Raw genomic sequence first — 21,456 nt, forward strand, 5'->3', positions numbered from 1 at the left:
CTAGATGGACCTTTGTTGGCAAAGTAATGTCTCTGCTTTTCAATATGCTGTCTAGGTAGGTCATAACTTTCCTTCCAAGGAGTAAGTGTCTTTTAATTTCATGGCTGCAGTCACCATCTGCAGTGATTTTAGAGCCCCCCCAAAAAAAGTCTGCCACTGTTTCCCCATCTATTTGCCATGAAGTGATGGGACCGGATGCCATGATCTTAGTATTTTGAATGTTGGGTTTTAAGCCAACTTTTCACTCTCCTCTTTCACTTTCATCAAGAGACTCTTTAGTTCTTCTTCACTTTCTGCCATAAGAGTGGCGTCATCTGCATATCTGAGATTGCTTCTTGCTGCTGCTACTAAGTCGCTTCAGTCGTGTTCGACTCTGTGTGACCCCATAGACAGCAGCCCACCAGGCTCCCTCGTCCCTGGGATTTTCCAGGCAAGAATAATGGAGTGGGTCACCATTTCCTTCTCCAATGCATGTAAGTGAAAAGGGAAAATGAAGTCGCTCAGTCATGTCCAACTCCTAGGGACCCCATGAACTGCAGCCTACCAGGCTCCTCCGTCCATGGGATTTTCCAGGCAAGAGTACTGGAGTGGGGTGCCATTGCCTTTAGAGCCACCTTTATTCCCTTCAAAGAACAACCAAATAAAAGAGGGAATTCTTTGCTTGGTATCTTGGACCAGAGCTTGAGGGTAGGGAAAGGAGAAGGCAAGACCAAGGGGATGGGAAGGAGCAGCAGAGAGAGAAATTGAAACAAGTTGCAGACTCAAGGTGGAGTTTTAGGCATCTAGAGGGAGACATTTAAAGAAATTAAAGAGTTCTTTTTCTCCACCAATGTGCTTATGTGTTAAACAGAATTTTTTTCTTTTTTGGCATGCTCTGAACTTTAAACCTTGCTAAACACTATAGACATAACTAAAGGAGGGAACATGCATTCATTCCATAACATCTGGAATGTGCCAGATACTGTAACTAAAGCTGGTCCCACCAAAGCTTGGTCAGCATCCACACCTTCCTGTCTTGTCCACTGCTGAATTCTCTGTACCTGTATTCAGTTCAGTTCAGTTCAGTTCAGTTGCTCAGTCATGTCCAACTCTTTGCAACCCCATGAATTGCAGCACGCCAGGCCTCCCTGTCCATCACCAACTCCCGGAGTTCACTCAAACTCACGTCCATTGAGTCGGTGATGCCATCCAGCCATCTCATCCTCTGTCGTCCCCTTCTCCTCCTGCCCCAATCCCTCCCAGCATCAGAGTCTTTTCCAATGAGTCAACTCTTTCCATGAGGTGGCCAAAGTACTGGAGTTTCAGCTTTAGCATCAGTCCTTCCAAAGAACACCCAGGACTGATCTCCTTTAGAATGGACTGGTTGGTTCTTCTTGCAGTCCAAGGGACTCTCAAGAGTCTTCTCCAACACCACAGTTCAAAAGCATCAATTCTTCGGCGCTCAGCTGTCTTCACAGTCCAACTCTCACATCCATACATGACTACTGGAAAAACCATAGCCTTGATTAGATGGACCTTTGCTGGCAAAGTAATGTCTCTGCTTTTCAATATGCTATCTAGGTTGGTCACAACTTTCCTTCCAAGGAGTAAGCATCTTTTAACTTCATGGCTGCAGTCACCATCTGCAGTGATTTTGGAGCCCAGAAAAATAAAGCCTGACACTGTTTCCACTGTTTCCCCATCTATTTGCCATGAAGTGATGGGACCAGATGCCATGATTTTCATTTTCTGAATGTTGAGCTTTAAGCCAACTTTTTCACTCTCCTCTTTCACTTTCATCAAGAGGCTCTTTAGTTCCTCTTCACTTTCTGCCATAAGGGTGGTGTTATCAGCATATCTGAGGTTATTGATATTTCTCCCAGCAATCTTGATTCCAGCTTGTGCTTCATCCAGCCCAGCGTTTCTCATGATGTACTCTGCATCTAAGTTAAATAAGCAGGGTGACAATATACAGCCTTGATGTACTCCTTTTCCTATTTGGAACCAGTCTGTTGTTCCATGTCCAGTTCTAACTGTTGCTTCCTGACCTGCATACAGGTTTCTCAAGAGGCAGGTCAGGTGGTCTGGTATGCCCATCTCTTTCAGAATTTTCCACAGTTTATTGTGATCCACACAGTCAAAGGCTTTGGCATAGTCAATAAAGCAGAAATAGATGTTTTCCTGGAACTCTCTTGCTTTTTCGATGATCCAGTGGATGTTGGCAATTTGATTTCTGGTTCCTCTGCCTTTTCTAAATCCAGCTTGAACATCAGAAAGTTCATGGTTCACGTATTGCTGAAGCCTGGCTTGGAGAATTTTGAGCATTACTTTACTAGAGTGTGAGATGAGTGCAATTGTGCAGTAGTTTGAGCATTCTTTGGCAATGCCTTTCTTTGGGATTGGAATGAAAACTGACCTTTTCCAGTCCTGTGGCCACTGCTGAGTTTTCCAAATTTGCTGGCATATTGAGTGCAGCACTTTCACAGCATCATCTTTCAGGATTTGAAATAGCTCAACTGGAATTCAATCACCTCCACTAGCTTTGTTCGTGGTGATGCTTCCTAAGGCCCACTTGACTTCACGTTCCAGGGTGTCTGGCTCTAGGTGAGTGATCACTCCATCGTGATTATCTGGTTACTTTAGGTTTAAATGAGATAGACGGATTACTGCTGAGCATGTGCTTAGTATGTGGTAGGTAGTTACTTAATAAGTTCTAGTTCCTTTGCTTCTCAAGTGTCCTAAGCCTCATGTCCACCCACTGTTCTAGCCACATCAGATTCTTTGTCAGTCCCACACAGATTGTGAACTTTCATACATTTGCACCTCTGCTCCTGTTTTCCCTCTGCCTGGAATGCCTTCCCTGTGTCTACCTAGTGAACTCTTCCTCATCCTCCAATCAGAGTTCACAGGTCTCCTCCTCTGTGAAACCTTCCCTCCCTCCCCACCCCAACTTTGCTTTCTGCTTCCAAAGCACCTTGTATGTGTCTCAGCTTTAGAGTTTGTAGTTCTGTTATAATAGTCTTTTTTACCCCCCTGTGATAATTATTTATGTATAATTTTGTCTGTTTAGGCTGTGACCTTGAGTGGGGCAGGGACCAAGTCTTTTCTGTGTTTGTAGAGTATTTGGCAAGAATCTGGAGGAGGCTGGAAAGAAGACAGGTAGAAGGATTAGTTTTGCAAAAACTGATTTTCCCCTGAAACAAAAGGGAAGGCCCTGAAGATGAGTGATAGTTAAGAATGCAGCAAAAAATCTTTAAAGCAAAAGGGAAGGGGGCAAATCACAAGGGGAAATCTGGTTTGAGGGAGGAAGAGAAGAGAAGGCCACCAGGAGAGAGGAGGAAGGTGAGGGAGGGGTGGGGCTGGAAGGGTCTGAGGGCCTGAGCCTTCCTGGGTGTGTGAGGCCTGCAGGAGGGACTCAGTGCCTAGGCTGGCAAGAAGGGGTTTGGGGGCTGCAGGGAAGAACAGCCTGTCTCCACCTGGAACCAAACCAATAGCCCTCAGTCTAGCAGGAAGTAGCTGGAGCCTCCAGCTGGCCGGAAGAGGGAAGGTTTGCTGTGATGAGGATGAGGAGGGCTAAAGCCAGAGCAGTGGTATGGACCACTATGAGAAGGATGGCAGGGAGCTTTGGCAGTGATGCAGTCCTCACAAAGTGTGGCATGAGTGGCAGAGCAAAGGTAGCTGGAGAGGAAGCCCTGGTAGGTGTGGCTGTGCCACAACCTGTTCCAGCTGGCATCCTCGATGAGTGCACTAACGTGACTGTGTCACAGGTGGGAGCTTAGGGGAAAAGCATCACCTGCACCCCGGCTTCTTCTGCTCCAGGCTGTTGGGCTCAGCTTTTCAGATGGTTTCATAACGTAGGAAGCAGCCCTGACAACTATGATCAGGTGTCGCTTTAGAAACAACAAACCTGTTTCTAAGTTGGAGTACTTTGTTACAAACAACAGACGTTGTGAGCAATTTAATGGGGAAAAAAGGAATTTACTCAAAGGGTATAGAGTTGACAGGAAGGCTGGTAACCTGCATGTGGAAAAATAGGTTTAACCTAGGAAGGCCAGGCAGCAGGCACTACAGCCAAGTTCATGCCTCAGGAGCACTCTGGCATGACCACCGTCACCATGGTAGGGACACTCCCCCCTCTATCGCAACCCCCGAAGGACCCACTGTGGTTGCACACCTACTGTGCCCACTCCTGTTGTGTGCTGAGTTGTGTCTGACTCTGCGACCCCATGGATTGTAGCCCACCAGCTCCTCTGTCCAGTAACTGTTACTCTTGGAGATCTTCCTGGCCCAGGGATCAAACCTGTGTCTCTTTCGTCTCCTGCATTGGCAGGCGTGGTCTTTACCACTGTACCACCTGGGAAGCCCATCCATTCCTGTGAATGATTCTAAATGTGTCAATATGTTTTTGTGTCATCCCCTGAAGATTCAAAGTTCAGAGAGGAGTGGCTACGTGGCTGAGCCTAGGTCATATGTCATGTTCTGGCTGCCCTGGGGCAGGGAGAAGACTACCTCTGTGGTTCAGCTTCCCCAGTCTCAGTGAAACTGCATAAAATGGGGCGTTCCCCCAAACAGAAACTTCTAGACTGTTAGAGCTAGAAGGGACATTTGAATTGGTCTTTGAATAGACCACTCTATTGTAGTGGCCTGATCTAGGAGTATTCATTAGAATTCCTGTGGCATTATAAAAAATTTACATGCTGGCATCCCATCCTCAGTATTTTGGGTTCAGTAGATCTGAGAAGGGACTTTGGCATGTGTGTGTGTGTGTGTCTTTCTGAAATGCCCCCCAGGTTGAGAACTGATGAACTTGAGCATTCTTGTTTTAAAGATGAGGTGACTAAGGTCCAGAGAGAGTTTATCTGTTAGAAATTATACAAGTTAGGGGCTTCCCTGGTGGCTCAGTGGTAAAGAATCCTCCCACCAATGCAGGAGACACACGTACAATCCCTGATCTGGAAAGATCCCACATGCCACGGAGCAGCTAAGCCCATGCACCACAACAGGTAAGCCCGTGTGCCACAACCACGGAAACTCACACATCCTAGAGCCTGTGCTCCACAAGAGAAGCCACTGCAGTGAGAAGCCCATGCCCCACAACTCTCCCCAACAAGAGAAAGCCCTTGAAGGAGCAAAGACCCCAGTACAGCCAAAAATAAATAAGTAATGTTTTGACTCTTTGTGACTCCATGGACCATAGCTCACCAGGCTCCTCTCTCCATGGAACTCTCCAGGCAAGAATACTGGAGTGGGTTGCCATTTTCTTTTCCAGGGGATCTTCCCGACCCAGGGATTGAACCCAGGTCTCCTGCATTACGGGCAGATTCTTTACCATTTGAGCTACCAGGGAAGCCCAATGAAAGGGAGAAAGTGGTCATGACAAATTCTAGATCTCCTGGCTTTTGATCTAGTACTACTCTGAACTCTTGCTTTTTCCCACTGCAAAAAGAAATTTCCCGTCTTTATTCATATCTAAGAAGGCATGCTATACTACTTTGGTTCAGCTTCTTCAATAGTAAACAGACTTCAGATTAAGAGCCCCAAACCGTCAAGAGTGAACAACCCACACCAAGGGCTGCATCTCTAACGGCAATTGGCTTGATCTCTGGACCACAGCCCCCCACCCACCCTTTGCCGCAATCTGGCCAAAGCGTCCTCAAGAACCTAGAGTGGGAAGTGTAACAAAGAGGACCTCTGGATGAAGGACAGCCTGGCTAAGCCCATACTTCTGTGTTTGGCAGGATTCTGACTGTCTGGGCCTCCGTGCACACAAGCCCTTGTTTCAATTACTCATTGACCCTTCTTCAATTCTTCACTGTCCTGTAGCCATCTGGTTCTCATTTTGGGAATCCACGTCTTTCTTTTCTCTGCTGTCTGACTTCCACCAATCACTCTGCCTTGGACTGGTTTACTATCAGCTCAGACGCTGTTTCCAGGCAATCTCATGAAAACCCAGGGCCTCTGATCCCTTCCATTACATTATGTACTTTTTTTATTTTGCTCTCCTTACGAAACTTGTGCTTTCCTATAAAGATTCCCAACAGGAAATGCCATTTGCTTAATGCCTTCCTGCTCCAAATCTACTTAAAGTGAAAAAAAAAACAAAAAAGCAAAGGGTGGGAGAATTGCTGTAGCAGGACCATCTCTCTGTCAGAGGGAAGCCATTGTTTCTCCCACACCTTCTGCATCCAGAAACGGCCCTGGCATCAAAGTCTGAGCACCTCATTCAGTGACTAAGCCAAGAAGGAATGGCGTGGTCAGAGCTGTTCTTCAGGAAGTAAGCCTAGAGCTATGGAGGATGGATTGGAGGAAGAGTGTCTGTGGGTAGGGAGACAATTAATAGAAGCTATTGCAATAACTTAGGTGAGAGAATGATGAGACTGAATTGGGCAGTGGGAATGGGATGAAGAAGAGAGGATAGGTAGGAAAACATTCATTTTGGTGGAAGAATTGACAGGACTAAGAAACTGACAGATGTGGGGTGTGAGGGAGAAGTAAAGATTACCAGGTTTGGAGCTTGAGGGACTGGAAGAATAGCACCTTTACTAGAGATATCCGGTCCCGTCACTTCATGGCAAATAGCTGCGGGAACAGTGGCAGACTTTATTTTTTTGGGCTCCAAAATCACTGCAGATGGTGATTGCAGCCATGAAATTAAAAGATGCTTAAAGTAGAGTTATGACCAACCTAGAAAGCATATTAAAAAGCAGAGACATTACTTTGCCAACAAAGGTCCATCTAGTCAAAGCTATGGTGTTTCCAGTAGTCATGTATGGATGTGGGAGTTGGACCATAAAGAAAGCTGAGCGCCGAAGAATTGATGCTTTTGAACTGTGGTGTTGGAGAAGACTCTTGAGAGTCCCTTGAATTGCAAGGAGATCCAACCAGTCCATCCTAAAGGAGATCAGTCCTGAGTGTTCATTGGAAGGATTGATGTTAAAGCTGAAAGTCCAATCCTTTGGCCACCTGATGTGAAGAGCTGCCTCATTGGAAAAGACCCTGATACTGGGGAAGATTGAGGGCAGGAGGAGAAGGGGACAACAGAGGATGAGATGGCTGGATGGCATCACCGAATCGACGGACATGGGTTTGGGTGGACTCCAGGAGTTGGTGATGGACAGGGAGGCCTGGCGTGCTGGGATTCATGGGGTCGCAAAGAGTCAACACGACTGAGCGACTGAGCTGAACTGAACTAGAATGAGGCAAATCAGAAAAGCTGTTGAAAGGAGGGTGGAAGACAGTGACTTTAGTTTGGTACATGAGGGATGCAGACATCCAAAACTATGTTTCCATCAGACATCTAAAACTATGTTTCCATCAGACATTTGACTATGCAGGGCTGGAATGAGGAGGTCTGGACTGCAAGTTTCAATTCGGGAGTTTCAGCGGGAAGAAAATGTGACATAGGGTAGGGGCTGGGGGGCCAATACACGGAAAGGAGTGGGAAGAGGACTGAGGTCTGAGCCTCGAGTAATAACCCCATTTAAGCCCCTAAAACAAGCGGGAGGACTCAAGAAAGAGTCCGAAAAAGAGCTGAGGGCAGGGAAAAAAAAAAAAAAAAAATCAAGGAAACTGTTTTTTCCCAGCCAAGGGAGAGAAGTTTCAGGAAGGAATCTGAAGAGAGTGTATACTGAGATGTGAACTGACAAGAAGCTGCTAGTAGGATTACTCTCATGTCGCAACAGCTAACCTCACAATAAATGAAGCACTGAGGCAGGGTTCTGGACAATTCACATACTCCTCACTCTCCTTAGCCTCAGTTATCAGGATAACTGCAGGATAACTAAGTGTAATAACTTCATAGTTTAATATCGCTCAGAGTTTCCAAATAAATCCTCTCAGTTCTCAACGTGATTTCGCTCATCTAAGAGGAAGTGGCAAAGACTGAAAAAGCAAGGACGAGGACAAGATATATACAGGGTAACTAATAAATATTAATAAGGTTTCACCTCCCGCCAACCCGACCCGGGGAGAACACGTCCGGGGCCCCGCCCCTCATGAATATGTATACCGCGCTGCCCACCGCCCACTGCCCCGCCCTCTACTCTTCTCCCTCGCAACGGACTCTCCCTACAAACGGGAAACAAGATGGCGGCGGCAGGTCCGAGTACTCGGGCTTCTTCCGCGGCGGCGGCGGCAGCTCTGAGTCGGCGGGGTCGGCGGGGCCGCTGTGACGAGATAGCGGCAGCCAAAACGGGCACCCCGGGCCCGGCCGCTGGCCCCGCGCTGCTGGTGTTGCCGCCACCGTTGCTGCAGCCGCCGTCACCGCCGCGGCCGGAGGAGTCGGACTGCGCCGGGTGCCTAGAGACCCCAGGGGAGGCGGCGGCCCTGCCGTGCGGCCACTCGCTGTGCCGAGGCTGCGCCCAACGCGCTGCCGACGCGGCAGGCCCGTGTTGCCCGCGCTGCCGCGCCCGCGGAGCTGGCTGGGCCCGCCGTCGGGCCCGCGACGACTGGCAGGCCGACGCGGAGGTGCTGGGCGAGCGCGCCCGCCGCGGCCCACCGGAGCGCTGCCGCCCGCGTCGGGACGGGGGCGCGGCCGCCGCGGGGCCCAGGCCGGAGCAGGAGTCGCGCGCCGCGCCCGCGGAGCCAGGTGGAGCTTTCCCTCCTCCCGTTGGGGTCCGGAGCGAGGCCGCCGCGCCCCGGCCTGGCCTACTTAGAGGGTGGAGGGTCCCAGGCCCTGATCGAGCGGGTGTAAAGAGTTCTCGTGGGGTTGGAACCGGGCTCTGCCCAGAGTCAGTTTGTGTTTCTGAATTTTGAACTTCGGAATGAAGTACAGGCACGATGGGTTTGGAGTCAGAAGTTTGGAGGGAGTCATAACATTTCTTGGAACAAGTTAGGGCCAGATTGGAATTGGTGAGTGGAGGAGGGTACCAAACTTCGCAGGGGCTGTGGAGGTTCCGAGAAGTGCTTCGTTTAATGTTGGGTGAAGAGCGTGGTCTTGTGAAGATGTGACTCCTGGGCCTGAGTGGGTCTGTAAGAGATGTGGAGTATACGAAGTTTAGGGGGCAGATTGATTTTGAGGATGTGAAGGGAGCTTTTCAGACTTGAGGGTAGAGTGGGTTGAGAGTATGAGCTCATATATGCAATTTTCGCAGAATCTTGAAAAACATATGCTTAGCAAGAGCTTGGCATGTAGAGAAGTAATAAGTAACTGCTATTTATATTTATAATAATACTAATAATAAGCTCCAGTAGTGCTCTGCAAAAAAGACGGATGGGGTTTAAAAGTTTTGAAAGTCGAGATTGATTGGCGGCGGCTGCTTCTGTCTCCATGGCAGTGTAAGTTTCCTACTATTTTCCTGCCAGTTACCCGTCTGTTGAAGGACTGTTGTTGCCTTCGACGGCTTTGCCTCCCCTCCCCACCCCCCAGCAGCCTGCCAGTCTGGTGCTGAGCTTGACATAGAAAGTGCCCTATTGAAAACACAAAACAAAATTATGTTATAACTTAGGACTCAGACATATCCAGTCAACACAACAGCTAGAGTTCTTTGATAAAAGCTTACCTAGGAAGAGATTTTTCAAGAAACATAATTAGGAAAAGCCAGATATGTGCATCTTTTGGGTCGGGAATTCTGCCATGTGTTATTTTCAGTAGGGAAAAAGAGGCATTGCTTGTATATGAAAGTGCAGTCCCTAAAAACTACAGGTTCCAGAATGCAGTCTGTTTTGATTCAAGCAGACACCTGCCACTGTCCTAGGATACCTTTTATTTTCTATGTCTTACTTTCTGTGTACCTTCCTATTCCTTTTAAGCTTAATAGCATCCTTATGAGGTACTTTTATTGCTATTTTACACCTGGAACTGAGGCCAAGAGAGGTTGAGTAACTTGCCCAAGGATGAAAACCCAGTTCATCTGATTGCTGCTCAAATAAGATGAAGGACTTCCCAAACATTGTCCAATTTGTGAATGCGTGTGATGATCTCGTATGCTGTTTAATTTGCCTCAAATTCTGAGATTATGGTAAAAAAAATAAGGGAATATTTCTCTGGTCTTCCTACTCGTACTATAGATTTATATGGTCAAGTAAAAAAGAAATTTGTTTCCAAAACCTGGGCTTCCTTATGAAATAACAGGTCTGAGATTTGAACCATAAGCGAACATATGACTTGATAATTGGTGCGAACTTTTTCCTTGAAGAAATTTGTGTATCAGTGATTAAGAAAAATGATAGAAAATGAGATCCCAAATTAGGCTCTTTTGAGCCACTGAGTGTCCACCAGTTACTTTGTATGTTTGTATGAGGACCATCATGAAAAATATTTTTCCTTAAATGTTCTTATTGTTGGATCGTTGAGTGTATATCATTATATACTTGTTAAATCAAAACATAGAAGAATATTGCTGAACAGAGTTTGGGAATAATAATCTAGCTTTAGCAGGTTGTCTAGATCTCTTGAGTTTACATGCAATATTTTAAAATTTAAGACTTTAATAGACAATTCACATAATTCAAACAAAAATAAAAGAAAGTATACAATGAAAAGGTTCCTCTTATCCCTTTTTTCATTTTCCATTTTCACCAGAGATTCATGTTTATTCTTCCAATTTCTTTATGCTTATACATGGAAATTCAAATATATTTAATTTTTTTGATCTTTTTACACAAAAGGTTATGTATTATAACTACTGTTCTGTAACTTGCTTTTTTTTTTCATATAACAATACATGATGGATATCTTTTCACATCAGTACATGAAAGGTTTTTTTCTTGCTACTTATAGTTACAAAGACTTTCATTGAGTGGATGTAACATAATTTACTTAATCATCCACTGGGGGATATTTAGACTGTTTCCAATGTTTTGCCATTATAAATTGTTGTTTATAAAACTGTTATACAATGTTTGTGTACAGTTGTATGAAGAGTTCACCTGTAGCTTTCATCAGATTCTCAAAGGGTTGCAGAGAAAAAGATTAAGAATTGTTGTTTTAACCCAGGTCCCTCATTCTACAGAAGAGAGAACTGAAGCCCAGAACAGAGTGACCAGGTCATTGTAGGTTAGTAGAAAAGGCAATGGCAACCCACTCCAGAACTCTTGCCTGGAAAATCCCGTAGATGGAGGAGCCTGGTAGGCTGCCGTCCATGGGGTCGTGAAGAGTCGGACACGACTGAGCGACTTCACTTTCACTTTTCACTTTCATGCATTGGAGAAGAAAATGGCAACCCACTCCAGTATTCTTGCCTGGAGAATCCCAGGGATGGGGGAGCCTGGTGGGCTGCCGTCTATGGGGTCGCACAGCGTCGGACACAACTGAAGAGACTTAGCAGCAGCAGCAGCAGCAGATAACAAGGGCTGAAAGGCTAAATTTTACATAAGGGCTAAAACATAACCTAACTCACAGTTAAATATTCATGATGGCTTTTATTTTATTTATTTATTTTAGTTGCCTTGGATCTTTGTTGTTGTGAGTGGGCTTTCTCTTACTGCATCAAGCAGGGACCACTCTTGGTTTGGTGCGGGGGATTCTCATTGTGGTGGCTTCTCTTGTTGCAGAGCACAGGGTCTAGGCACTGAGACTTCAGTAATTGTGGCGCTCAGGCTCAGTAGTTGTGGCACAGGGATTTAGTTGCCCTGTGGCATGTGGAATATTCCTGGGCCAGGGGTAGAACCTGTGTCCCCTGCATTGTTGGGCGGATTCTTATCCACTGTACTACTAGGGACGTCTCATGATAGCTTTTAATTAAAAAAGTAAAAAACACCAGCTTCATAAATATTTACATTACACTTTTTTGAGTGGGAAACAACAGAATTAGCAATCTTGTTATACTTCAGTATATTCTGAAGTATATTGCTTAGCAGTATTCTTTTGGCATAATTAGGTCTGTTGATAAAAGGAAGGGCAGTCCTGCTTTGTAAAACTGGAAATGAAATTTTGTAGTAAAGTCACTGGCATTTAAGTGAAATTCTTAGGTGTTTTTTTTTTTTTTTTTTTTTTTTAAATTTCTTGAAGCCCTGTGGCTCTTTTGGAATTGAATCAAATTGAATTTTTTTCTGAAAAAAAGTGCAAGAGTTTGTGTGTGTTGAAAATTTTGGTTGTGCTGGTGATATATTTGTTTTGTCAGCTTTTTGACAGTCTTTACAGTTCAGAACCTTAAGAACTTCTGTATAAAATATTTTACTTTATTTATTTATTTTTTTATATGGAACGCTTCATGAATTTGCATGTCATCCTTGCGCAGGGGCCATGCTAATCTTCTCTGTATCGTTCCAATTTTAGTATATGTGCTGCCGAAGCGAGCACAAAATATTTTACTTTATTCTTACATGCATTGTCAATTTGCTTTTGGATGCCATATCAGTTGATTTGTGCAGCCCTGTGTGTTGAGGGCTAAGTCAATGATCATTTCAAGATGAACCTAGACTTCAACTTTGTGTTCTTTGAGGATCTGCAGCTCATTGTTTGTCTTGACATATAAAGTATTTGGACCATCTTGAGCAGTAGTCAGCAAATATGTAATGAGTGTCTGCTCTGTGCCAGACACTGTTCTAGAGCCTTGGGTGACATCAGTGAAGGAAATATTCAGAAATCCTTTCCTCTTAGAACTTGTATTCTAAATATAGAAACAGTCCTGCTCCATTGATTTTGTTTTTAATGTTTGTTTATGTATTTGGCTGCATTGGATCTTAGTTGTGGCATGTGGGCTCTGGATCACTTGGACTCAGGAGTGCTGGTACTTGGGCTAAGCTGCTCTGTGGCATGTGGGATCTTAATTGCCCAACCAGGGATCAAACCTGTGTCCCATGCATTGCAAGGTAGATTCTTAACCTCTAGACCACCAGCTGGGGTCCCTGAGCCATTGATATTTTTTAAAAAAGAAAATTTACCACATGGTACCTAGGTAGATTTGCAACTATAAGAACATTTACACCTTGTTGATAATAATTTTGAGAATTTATTTAGTCTTTTGATTTGAGATCAAGGATGATCATTCTAAATTATGCTGCCTTTGTACTTGAAACCAAGATCTTTTAGGACAGCTCTTTTTCTTTTTGCCATGGGTAGTAATTGAAGAGAAAATGTAGACAAAGGCTGATGAATCTTTCAGATTGACAGTTTAATTTTTTTTCTCTTTGTAGTGTTAAAATGCATTTCGTAAATCGAATAAATAAAATTGAATAGTGCCCCATTTATTCCTTCCGTTTATCCCATCCAACCTCCCTGTTCACTTAGGGTTAACATTTATACATTTAAAAAATTTCCTCCTTCTGTGAAAAGCAAGTAGTTCTGGTTTATTACTCAGTTGGCAGACAGTGTTTGCTATGTGTGCAACCTAAATTGCATTTAGGACTAGCGAATAATGAAATCATGTGACTGTAGTGTAAAAGGACAGGAATTTCCCTTGTCTGAAGGGATTTGTCTTAAAATATATAAAATGACTCAACTTTTTATCCATACTAACACATATTCCAGAATATGAGTGTCCTTATGTGTCTTACTAATATGGAAATATATTCTTTGTGTTTTTTAAAACTCAGGATGAGATTGCCTTGTAAACTAAGCCTTAATCACCATTGACAGAATAGCTCCATGCTATAGGCTTCAAGATTGAGGAGCAGGAATTTATGTGGTATTTGTTTTTCATTCATATTTCCACTTTCTAACTTCCATTTAATCTTAGAAGACTTGACTGCATTGAATTCATTGGTATTTGAGTTTGCTTTAGTGTAGGATGTAGGAAAAAATTGCCAAATTTCATTTCACTAATTTAGTGAGCATTTGGGACACACACTTGTGTAAGATAATACAATAAAAAAGATGAATAAGACATGGTTCATGTCCTTTAAGACTAGAGTCTGGTTGGGGCAGCACACCCAATACCAAGTGGTATTATTATTTGATAATAATAAATGCATAATGCCAGGGAGAGTAGAGCAGTGGGGTAACTGACAATCTTTTGAGGAAACTTGAGGAAGGCACTTGTGCTGTGTATTGGAAAAGTGTAGGAATTTACCAGGTGAAGGAGGAGAGGATGTCCATTCCTGGCAGAAGAACCTGCATGTGCAAAGGCATGAAGGCACTTGGCACATTCAGAGATGACAAGAAGTTAAATATAGATGGAATGTGGGGCTGCAGTGCGGAAGGAGGAGAGAAGAAACTACAGAAGTTGGTTCATGAAGGTCATGGTATGTCATGCTGAAGGAATTTGGGACTTTATCCTATAGACAGTGTGGAGCCCTTGAAAATATTTAAGTAATGGCATGACATTGTTATAACATGCTTTAGAAAGACAGTGTTGGTTGGAGTGTGGAGGAAATGTGAATAGAAATTGGAGGAAGGGAGTTAGGGGACTATTTTAGTAGTTCAGACAGATGAATAAGGGCTAGACTAAAGAAGTGACTCTGGAGATGTTTCCTTCAGTTATTCACTAATTTTGTAACGATTTCAGGTGAGGGCCTTCTGTGTACTAGGCACTGAGGCTGCAAATAGAAATAAAACATAATTCTGCCTCTTAAGGTCAGTGTAGTTAAGATTGATACATAAGCATGCAACTAGAATGTGGGGTAATAAATGCGGTAACTGTAATGCAAGATATAACTGTAGAAGGCAGTATAATATATGTTAATAGGGCAAGTTAATGGAGCAGGATCTGGAGACACTGTGTTCAAATTCCAGGTCTGCCATTTATAGCTGTTTGTCTTTGGGCACTTGCTTAACTTCTCTGTACCTTGGTTTCCTCATTTTGAAAATGGAGATAGTAATGGTAACAAAATCGTAAGGTTGTTGTTAAGACTAACTGAGTTATTTCAGTGAGTTATTAACATATAAAGAGCTCAACAAATGTTAGCTCTTTTCACAAAAAAGAACCTAGCTTGGATGGGTCAACAGTGGCTTCAGTGAAAGGCAGACACTTGACCATGAGTATTCAGTAGGTGGATGAAGGCAGGATAAAAGTGAGGGAAATCAGTACATTTAAAAGCATTGAAGTCCCCCTACTGTTTGTGACCACGTGGACTGTAGCCTACCAGGCTCCTCCTTCCATGGGATTTTCCAGCCAAGAGTACTGGAATGGCTTGCCTTTTCCGTCTCCAGGGGATCTTCTCAACCCAGGGATCGAACCCAGGTCTCCCACATTGCAGGCAGACACTTTACCATCTGAGCCACTGCTGCTGCTGCTAAGTCGCTTCAGTTGTGTCCAACTCTGTGTGACCCCATAGATGGCAGCCCACCAGTCTCCCCTGTCCCTGGAATTCTCCAGGCAAGAATACTGGAGTGGGTTGCCATTTCCTTCTCCAATGCGTGAAAGTGAAAAGTGAAAGTGAAGTTGCCCAGTTGTGTCTGACTCTTAGGGACCCCATGAACTGCAGCCTACCAGGCTCCTCCGCCCATGGGATTTTCCAGGCAAGAGTACTGGAGTGGGTTGCCATTGCCTTCTCTCTGAGCCACTAGGGAAGCCCTAATAAAAAAAGCATAGTATGAAACAAAAGGAGAGTTGTAGGGATTGCAAATATGGATAGTTTTTGAGCATAGAGTATGTGTGGGAGAGTGGAGGGAGGCAGAATTGCAGAAATAAGCAGTTACTGGATAATAGTGGACTCTGAATGCCATGCTAGGAAGAGTTTGAAAGAGGAGCGCATCTTTGCAGTTTAGAGAGATCACTCCTATAGGGACTAATGTAGCAAATGGATTGGAGATCCCAAATTTCTTTTAGCAGGATGAGTCACTGAGATTAGCTAAAGACTCTGTTGCTACAGGTATCCAGAAAAGCTGGGTGATAAGCAACAGTTCTTTTAAATTAAATGCATTTTGAGTTTGCAGAAAAGACAGAAAGATATCTACGTTCAAAAAAAAAAGGAACTAAAACCCAGAACTTCATTAAGCCCTTGAGCTCATGCTGTGTTGCCCTGGACAAAGATGAAGCAATGGAGTGAAGGGTTATTTCTGCCTTTTTTTTTTTTTTTTACTTTACAATATTCTATTGGTTTTGCCATTCCTAGTAATTGAGTTTTAACTGTGTGGAAAAAGGAACCAAAACCAAGACTTCTTCATCAAGCTGGGATTCTTGATGTGCTGCATCCTAGGTGAAAGGTGAGATAAAGAAAAATCTTCCCACTGACACAAATATTGTTAATAAGAAATCTTGTCTTGGTTTGCCTGGACTCTATATAAAGAGAAAATGGAAAAAAGCTTCTCTGAGGAATTGAAGTACAAGACCTGTGCCTTGTTCATATTTGGGACCTGAGTTTATATTATACGGTTCAGGTATCTCCATGCTGAGAAATTAATATAAAAGCTAACTTCAAGCTAGTGATACCCCTGGATCATCTGGAGAAAGGAAAGACTTGAAGGGGTACTCCCATATCCTGGGCCACAAGGAATTCTCACAGAAGAAATAAACCCAGCAGAAGATAAATTTATAATTAAAAGTGACACACAAGAAAACCATTTTCTACCACAAATGAGAATCAGTAGATAAAACAAGCAGGATTATAGCTCTAAGAACTGGAATAGTAGAATAGCAGTTGGAAAGGTAATTTAAATTAACCTATTTTAAGTGACGAAAGACATTAAAAATTAATTGACAACCCAATAAATAAGACATGAAACATATCTTTGAAAAGAATTAAACATAATAAAAAAATACAATCAGAGAGGTTAAAAAAGTCAACCCTGAATATTCATTGGAAGGATTGATGCTGAAGATCCAATACTTTGGCTACCTGATGCAAAGAGCTGACTCATTCAGAAAGACCCTGATGCTGGGAGATATTGAAGACAAAAGGAGAAGAGTATGGCAGAGGATAAGATGTACAGATAGCATCACCAACTCAATGGACATGAATCTGAGCAAACTCTGGGAGATAGTGAAGGACAGGAAAACCTGGTGTGCTGGAGTCCACAGGTTGCAAAGAATCAGACATGACTTAGCGACTGAACAACAACAAATAAACAATAGTTTACACAGTTGAAGAGAAAATAGTAAGCTGGGTGTTGCTGCTGCTGCTGCTAAGTGACCCCATAGACGGCAGCCCACCAGGCTCCCCCATCCCTGGGATTCCAGGGATGGAACACTGGAGTGGATTGCCATTTCCTTCTCCAACGCATGAAAGTGAAAAGTGAAAGTGAAGTCTCTCAGTTGTGTGTGACTCGTCTCGACCCCATGGACTGCAGCCCACCAGGCTCCTCTGCCCATGGGATTTTCCAGGCAAGAGTACTGGAGTGGGGTGCCATTGCCTTCTCCAAGCTGGGAGTTGGGTATGAGGAAATCCTGAGAATGCGGAATAGTAAGATGAAGGAAAATATGAAAGAGGTAGAGAAATGAAAAACTGAACAAGAAGACCTAATATCTAGTAGCAATTTCAGAAGGAGAAAAATAAAATGAGGGAGACATGGAATTAGATGAAATTTTTTTGGAATTAATAAAAGTGAATTTTTAAGTTTAAGGTTCATGAGAACCTCAGTTCAGTTCAGTCGCTTAGTCGTGTTCGACTCTTTGCGACCTCATGAACCGCAGCATGCCAGGCCTCCCTGTCCATCACCAACTCCTGGAGTTCACCCAAACCCATGTCCATTGAGTTGGTGATACCATCCAACCATCTCATTCATGAGAGCCTCGCAAGGATTAAACAAGCAAACCAAAACAAACCCCACAACTAAATACATTGCAATGAAACTGCAGAACACCAGAGACTCTTTAAAAAGCAACCAAAAAAGGAAAGACAGAGGACCAAGAATCAGACTGAGAGCAGATGTCTGTTTATAAGAGAAACCAGAAGACTGACTAATATCTTCCAAGTACTGAGAGAGATCTGAATTTCATACTCAGCTGAATTATCATTCAAGAGTGAAATAAAAATAAAAGTATTTTCAGATGAACAAAAATCTGGAGAATTTACCGTACTGTTTCTGAAACAACTATTATGTGAAAGTACGCGCTTCTGGAAGAAAGAAATGTAACTTAGAGGAAAGAACAGGATATAAGACATCATGATGAACAAAGAAATTGGTTAGGTAAACTAAGCACTGACTGTAAAACAAAAATAATTATGGTTGATTTGTGGGAGCTAAAACTAAAGTGGAGCTAAAATACCAGATGATAAAGTATAAGCTGGGAGGGAAAGTGGTCAGCATTAAAGAGTTATATATAGTTCAGGAGGAGGATAGAGATATTGATTAACTTTAGGCTTTCAGTCAAATGCATATTAAAAATTTAAGCATAACCACTAAAAGAAATACAATATATAACTTGATCTACTATACACATATAGAACCATACACTTCCCAAATTAGAGACTACATTCTCTTTAATCAAATGTAAAATATTTATGTAACTAAGCACAAAAAATTTCATCAAATACCATAGCTTGATACATAATCCATGTTTTCTGACTCCAATACAATAAAATTAGAAACTAATGACAAATATTGATATGACTGATTCCCCTCACCTCTTAACTTGTTTAAAAAAAGCAAAAATAAACTGAAAATGTATGGATTGGACTTCCCTGATGGTAGAGTGGATAAGAATCTGCCTGAGAATGCAGGGTAACATGGGTTCTATCCCTGGTCTGGGATAAAATTTAAGTGCCTATATCATATTTCATTAAATCTTAAGATGTCATCATCATGAGATAGACTGTTGCTTTCCAAGTACAGTGCTTTTCTATCACTTAGACTTTTAAACTTTATACTTACTGAAAGAACTCTTAGGTTTACTTAGAAATAGATTTAGCATATCACTCATACACATGTTTATAAAAGGAAGTGAAGTAATAAATTAGAATATTCCTGTGACTTCACATTCAGTGTCTGATTTTTCTATCACTCTTGGGTAGAGTCATAGAGGTGTGTGTTTTCCTATATAGTATTGCTCACTATGTCATTGAAAGAGCATTGGTGAAGAACATTTCTTAAGCGATCCCCAGCATTTTCTTCAAACTGCTAACACCCATCCAGTCTTGATTCTGATGTTTTCTTGAACTGGGCAGAAGGTATCAAGAGAAGGTTTTCAGGTGAGACTCATAGTTCTTTCTCACATGGTCTGTAAAGGTTTGTTGACTAACATTGAGAAATTACCAGTCTAGTCATGCAACCAGAGGTAACTACCAAATAACTACTACTTTTGTAAGCTTATTCTTTATGTTAGTACATATATAAGCAGTGACAGTGGCACCATCACTGTTTCCTGACAGTGATTGTAAGGCTAAATGTAAGAAATATCCCAATTTCAGCAATATTAATATGAAAAAATTGATGTCCTAGAATCTGAAAGGTTTTTGAATAGAAGAAAAGCTGAAAATTAGTTAAGTGGCCAACTGAAGAAGCTAGAAAAGTAACAGATTAAACCCAAAGGAAGTAGAAGATAGGAAAGAATAAAGATAAGAATAGAAATTAATAGAGTAGAAAACAGTGAAGAGGATTCAGTTCAGTCACTCAGTTGTGTCTGACTCTTTGCAACCCCATGGACTGCAGCATCCCAGGCCTCCTTGTCCATCACCAATTCCCGGAGTTGACTCAAACTCATGTCCATTGAGTCACTGATGCCATCCAACCATCTCATCCTCTGTCGTCCCCTTCTCCTCCTGCCTTCAATCTTTCCCAGCATCAGAGTCTTATCAAATGAGTCAGCTCTTCGCATCAGGTGGCCGAAGTATTGGAGTTTCAGCTTCAACATCAGACCTTCCAATGAATATTCACAACTGATTTCCTTTAGGATGGACTGGTTGGATCTCCTTGCAGTCCAAGGGACTCTGAAGAGCCTTCTCCAACATCACAGTTCAAAAGCATAAATTCTTCGGCGCTCAGCTTTCTTTATAGTCCAGCTCTCACATCCATACATGACGACTGGAAAATTCATAGCTTTGACTAGACAGACCTTTGTTGGCAAAGTAATGTCTCTGCTTTTTAATATGCTGTCTGCTGCTACTGCTGCTAAGTTGCTTCAGTCGTGTCCGACTCTGTGCGACCCCATAGACGGCAGCCCACCAGGCTCTGCCGTTCCTGGGATTCTCCAGGCAAGAACACTGGAGTGGGTTGCCCTTGCCTTCTCCATTGTGTGAAAGTGAAAAGTGAAAGTGAAGTCGCTCAGTCGCTTCCGACTTGTAGCGACCCCATGGACTGCAGCCTACCAGGCTCCTGCATCCATGGAATTTTCTAGGCAAGAGTACTGGAGTGGCTTGCCATTGCCTTCTCCGAATATGCTGTCTAGGTTGGTCATAACTTTTCTTCCAAGTAGCAAGCATCTTTTAATTTCATGGCTGCAGTCACCATCTACAGTGATTTTGGAGCCCCTCAAATAAAGTCTGTCACTGTTTCCATTGTTTTCCCATCTATTTGCCATGAAGTGATGGGACCAGATGCCATGATCTTAGTTTTTTGAATGTTGAGTTTTAAGCCAACTTTTCACTCTCCTCTTTCACTTTCATCAAGAGGCTCTTTAGTTCTTCTTCGCTTTCTGCCATAACGGTGGTGTCATCTGCATATCTGAGGTTATTGATATTTTTCCCGGCCATCTTGATTCCAGCTTGTGCTTCATCCAGTCCAACATTTCTCATGATATACTCTGCATATAAGTTAAATGAGCAGGGTGACAGTATACAGCCTTGACATACTCCTTTCCTGATTTGGAACCAGTCTGTTTTTCCATGTCCAGTTCTAACTGTTGCTTCTTGACCTACATACAGATCTCTCAGGAGGCAGGTTGGGTGGTCTGGTATTCCCATCTCTTGAAGAATTTTGCACAGTTTGTTGTAATCCACATAGTCAGAGGCTTTGGCATAGTCAATAAAGCAGAAGTAGATTTTTTTTTGGAATCTCTTGCTTTTTTGAAGAGGATTCAGTTCAGTTCAGTTTAGTCATTCAGTTGTGTCTGACTCTTTGCAACCCCATGAATCGCAGCACGCCAGGCCTCCCTGTCCATCACCAACTCCCGGAGTTCACTCAAACTCACATCCATTGAGTTGGTGATGCCATCCAGCCATCTCATCCTCTGTTGTCCCCTTCTCCTCCTGCCCTCAATCCCTCCCAGCATCAGAGTCTTTTCCAATGAGTCAACTCTTCGTATGAGGTGACCAAAGTACTGGAGTTTCAGCTTTAGCATAAGTCCTTCCAAAGAAACCCCAGGGCTGATCTCCTTCAGAATGGACTGGTTGGATCTCCTTGGAGTCCAAGGGACTCTCAAGAGTCTTCTCCAACACCACAGTTCAAAAGCATCAATTCTTCGGCACTCAGCTTTCTTCACAGTCCAACTCTCACATCCATACATGACTACTGGAAAAACCATAGCCTTGACTAGACGGACCTTTGTTTGCAAAGTAATGTGTCTGCTTTTGAATATGCTGTCTAGGTTGGTCATAACTTCCCTTCCAAGGAGTAAGTGTCTTTTAATTTCATGGCTGCAGTCATCATCTGCAGTGATTTTGGAGCCCAAAAAATAAAGTCTGACACTGTTTCCACTGTTGCCCCATCTATCTCCCATGAAGTGATGGGACCAGATGCCATGATCTTCGTTTTTTGAATGTTGAGCTTTAAGCCAACTT

The 21,456-nt window shown here is 43.2% G+C and overlaps 1 protein-coding gene and 1 non-coding gene across 2 annotated transcripts in view; one reads left to right on the forward strand and one right to left on the reverse strand.

The window, feature by feature from the left end:
• Window positions 1-8,017: 8,017 nt before the first annotated feature.
• RNF169 (ring finger protein 169) overlaps window positions 8,018-21,456 on the forward strand; it is a 90,942-nt gene continuing 77,503 nt past the window's right edge. Inside the window, exon 1 of the mRNA XM_061380862.1 lies at window positions 8,018-8,566. Within this exon, the coding sequence (XP_061236846.1) occupies window positions 8,065-8,566 (502 nt within the window). The 5' untranslated portion in view covers window positions 8,018-8,064. The remainder of the gene's footprint in view (window positions 8,567-21,456) is intronic.
• On the reverse strand, window positions 12,114-12,220 carry LOC133227215 (U6 spliceosomal RNA). Its single transcript, XR_009729767.1, has one exon. It is a non-coding gene; the product is annotated as a U6 spliceosomal RNA (small nuclear RNA).

Source organism: Bos javanicus, chromosome 15 (assembly GCF_032452875.1).
Source record: "Bos javanicus breed banteng chromosome 15, ARS-OSU_banteng_1.0, whole genome shotgun sequence".
NCBI classification, from domain to species: domain Eukaryota; kingdom Metazoa; phylum Chordata; class Mammalia; order Artiodactyla; family Bovidae; genus Bos; species Bos javanicus.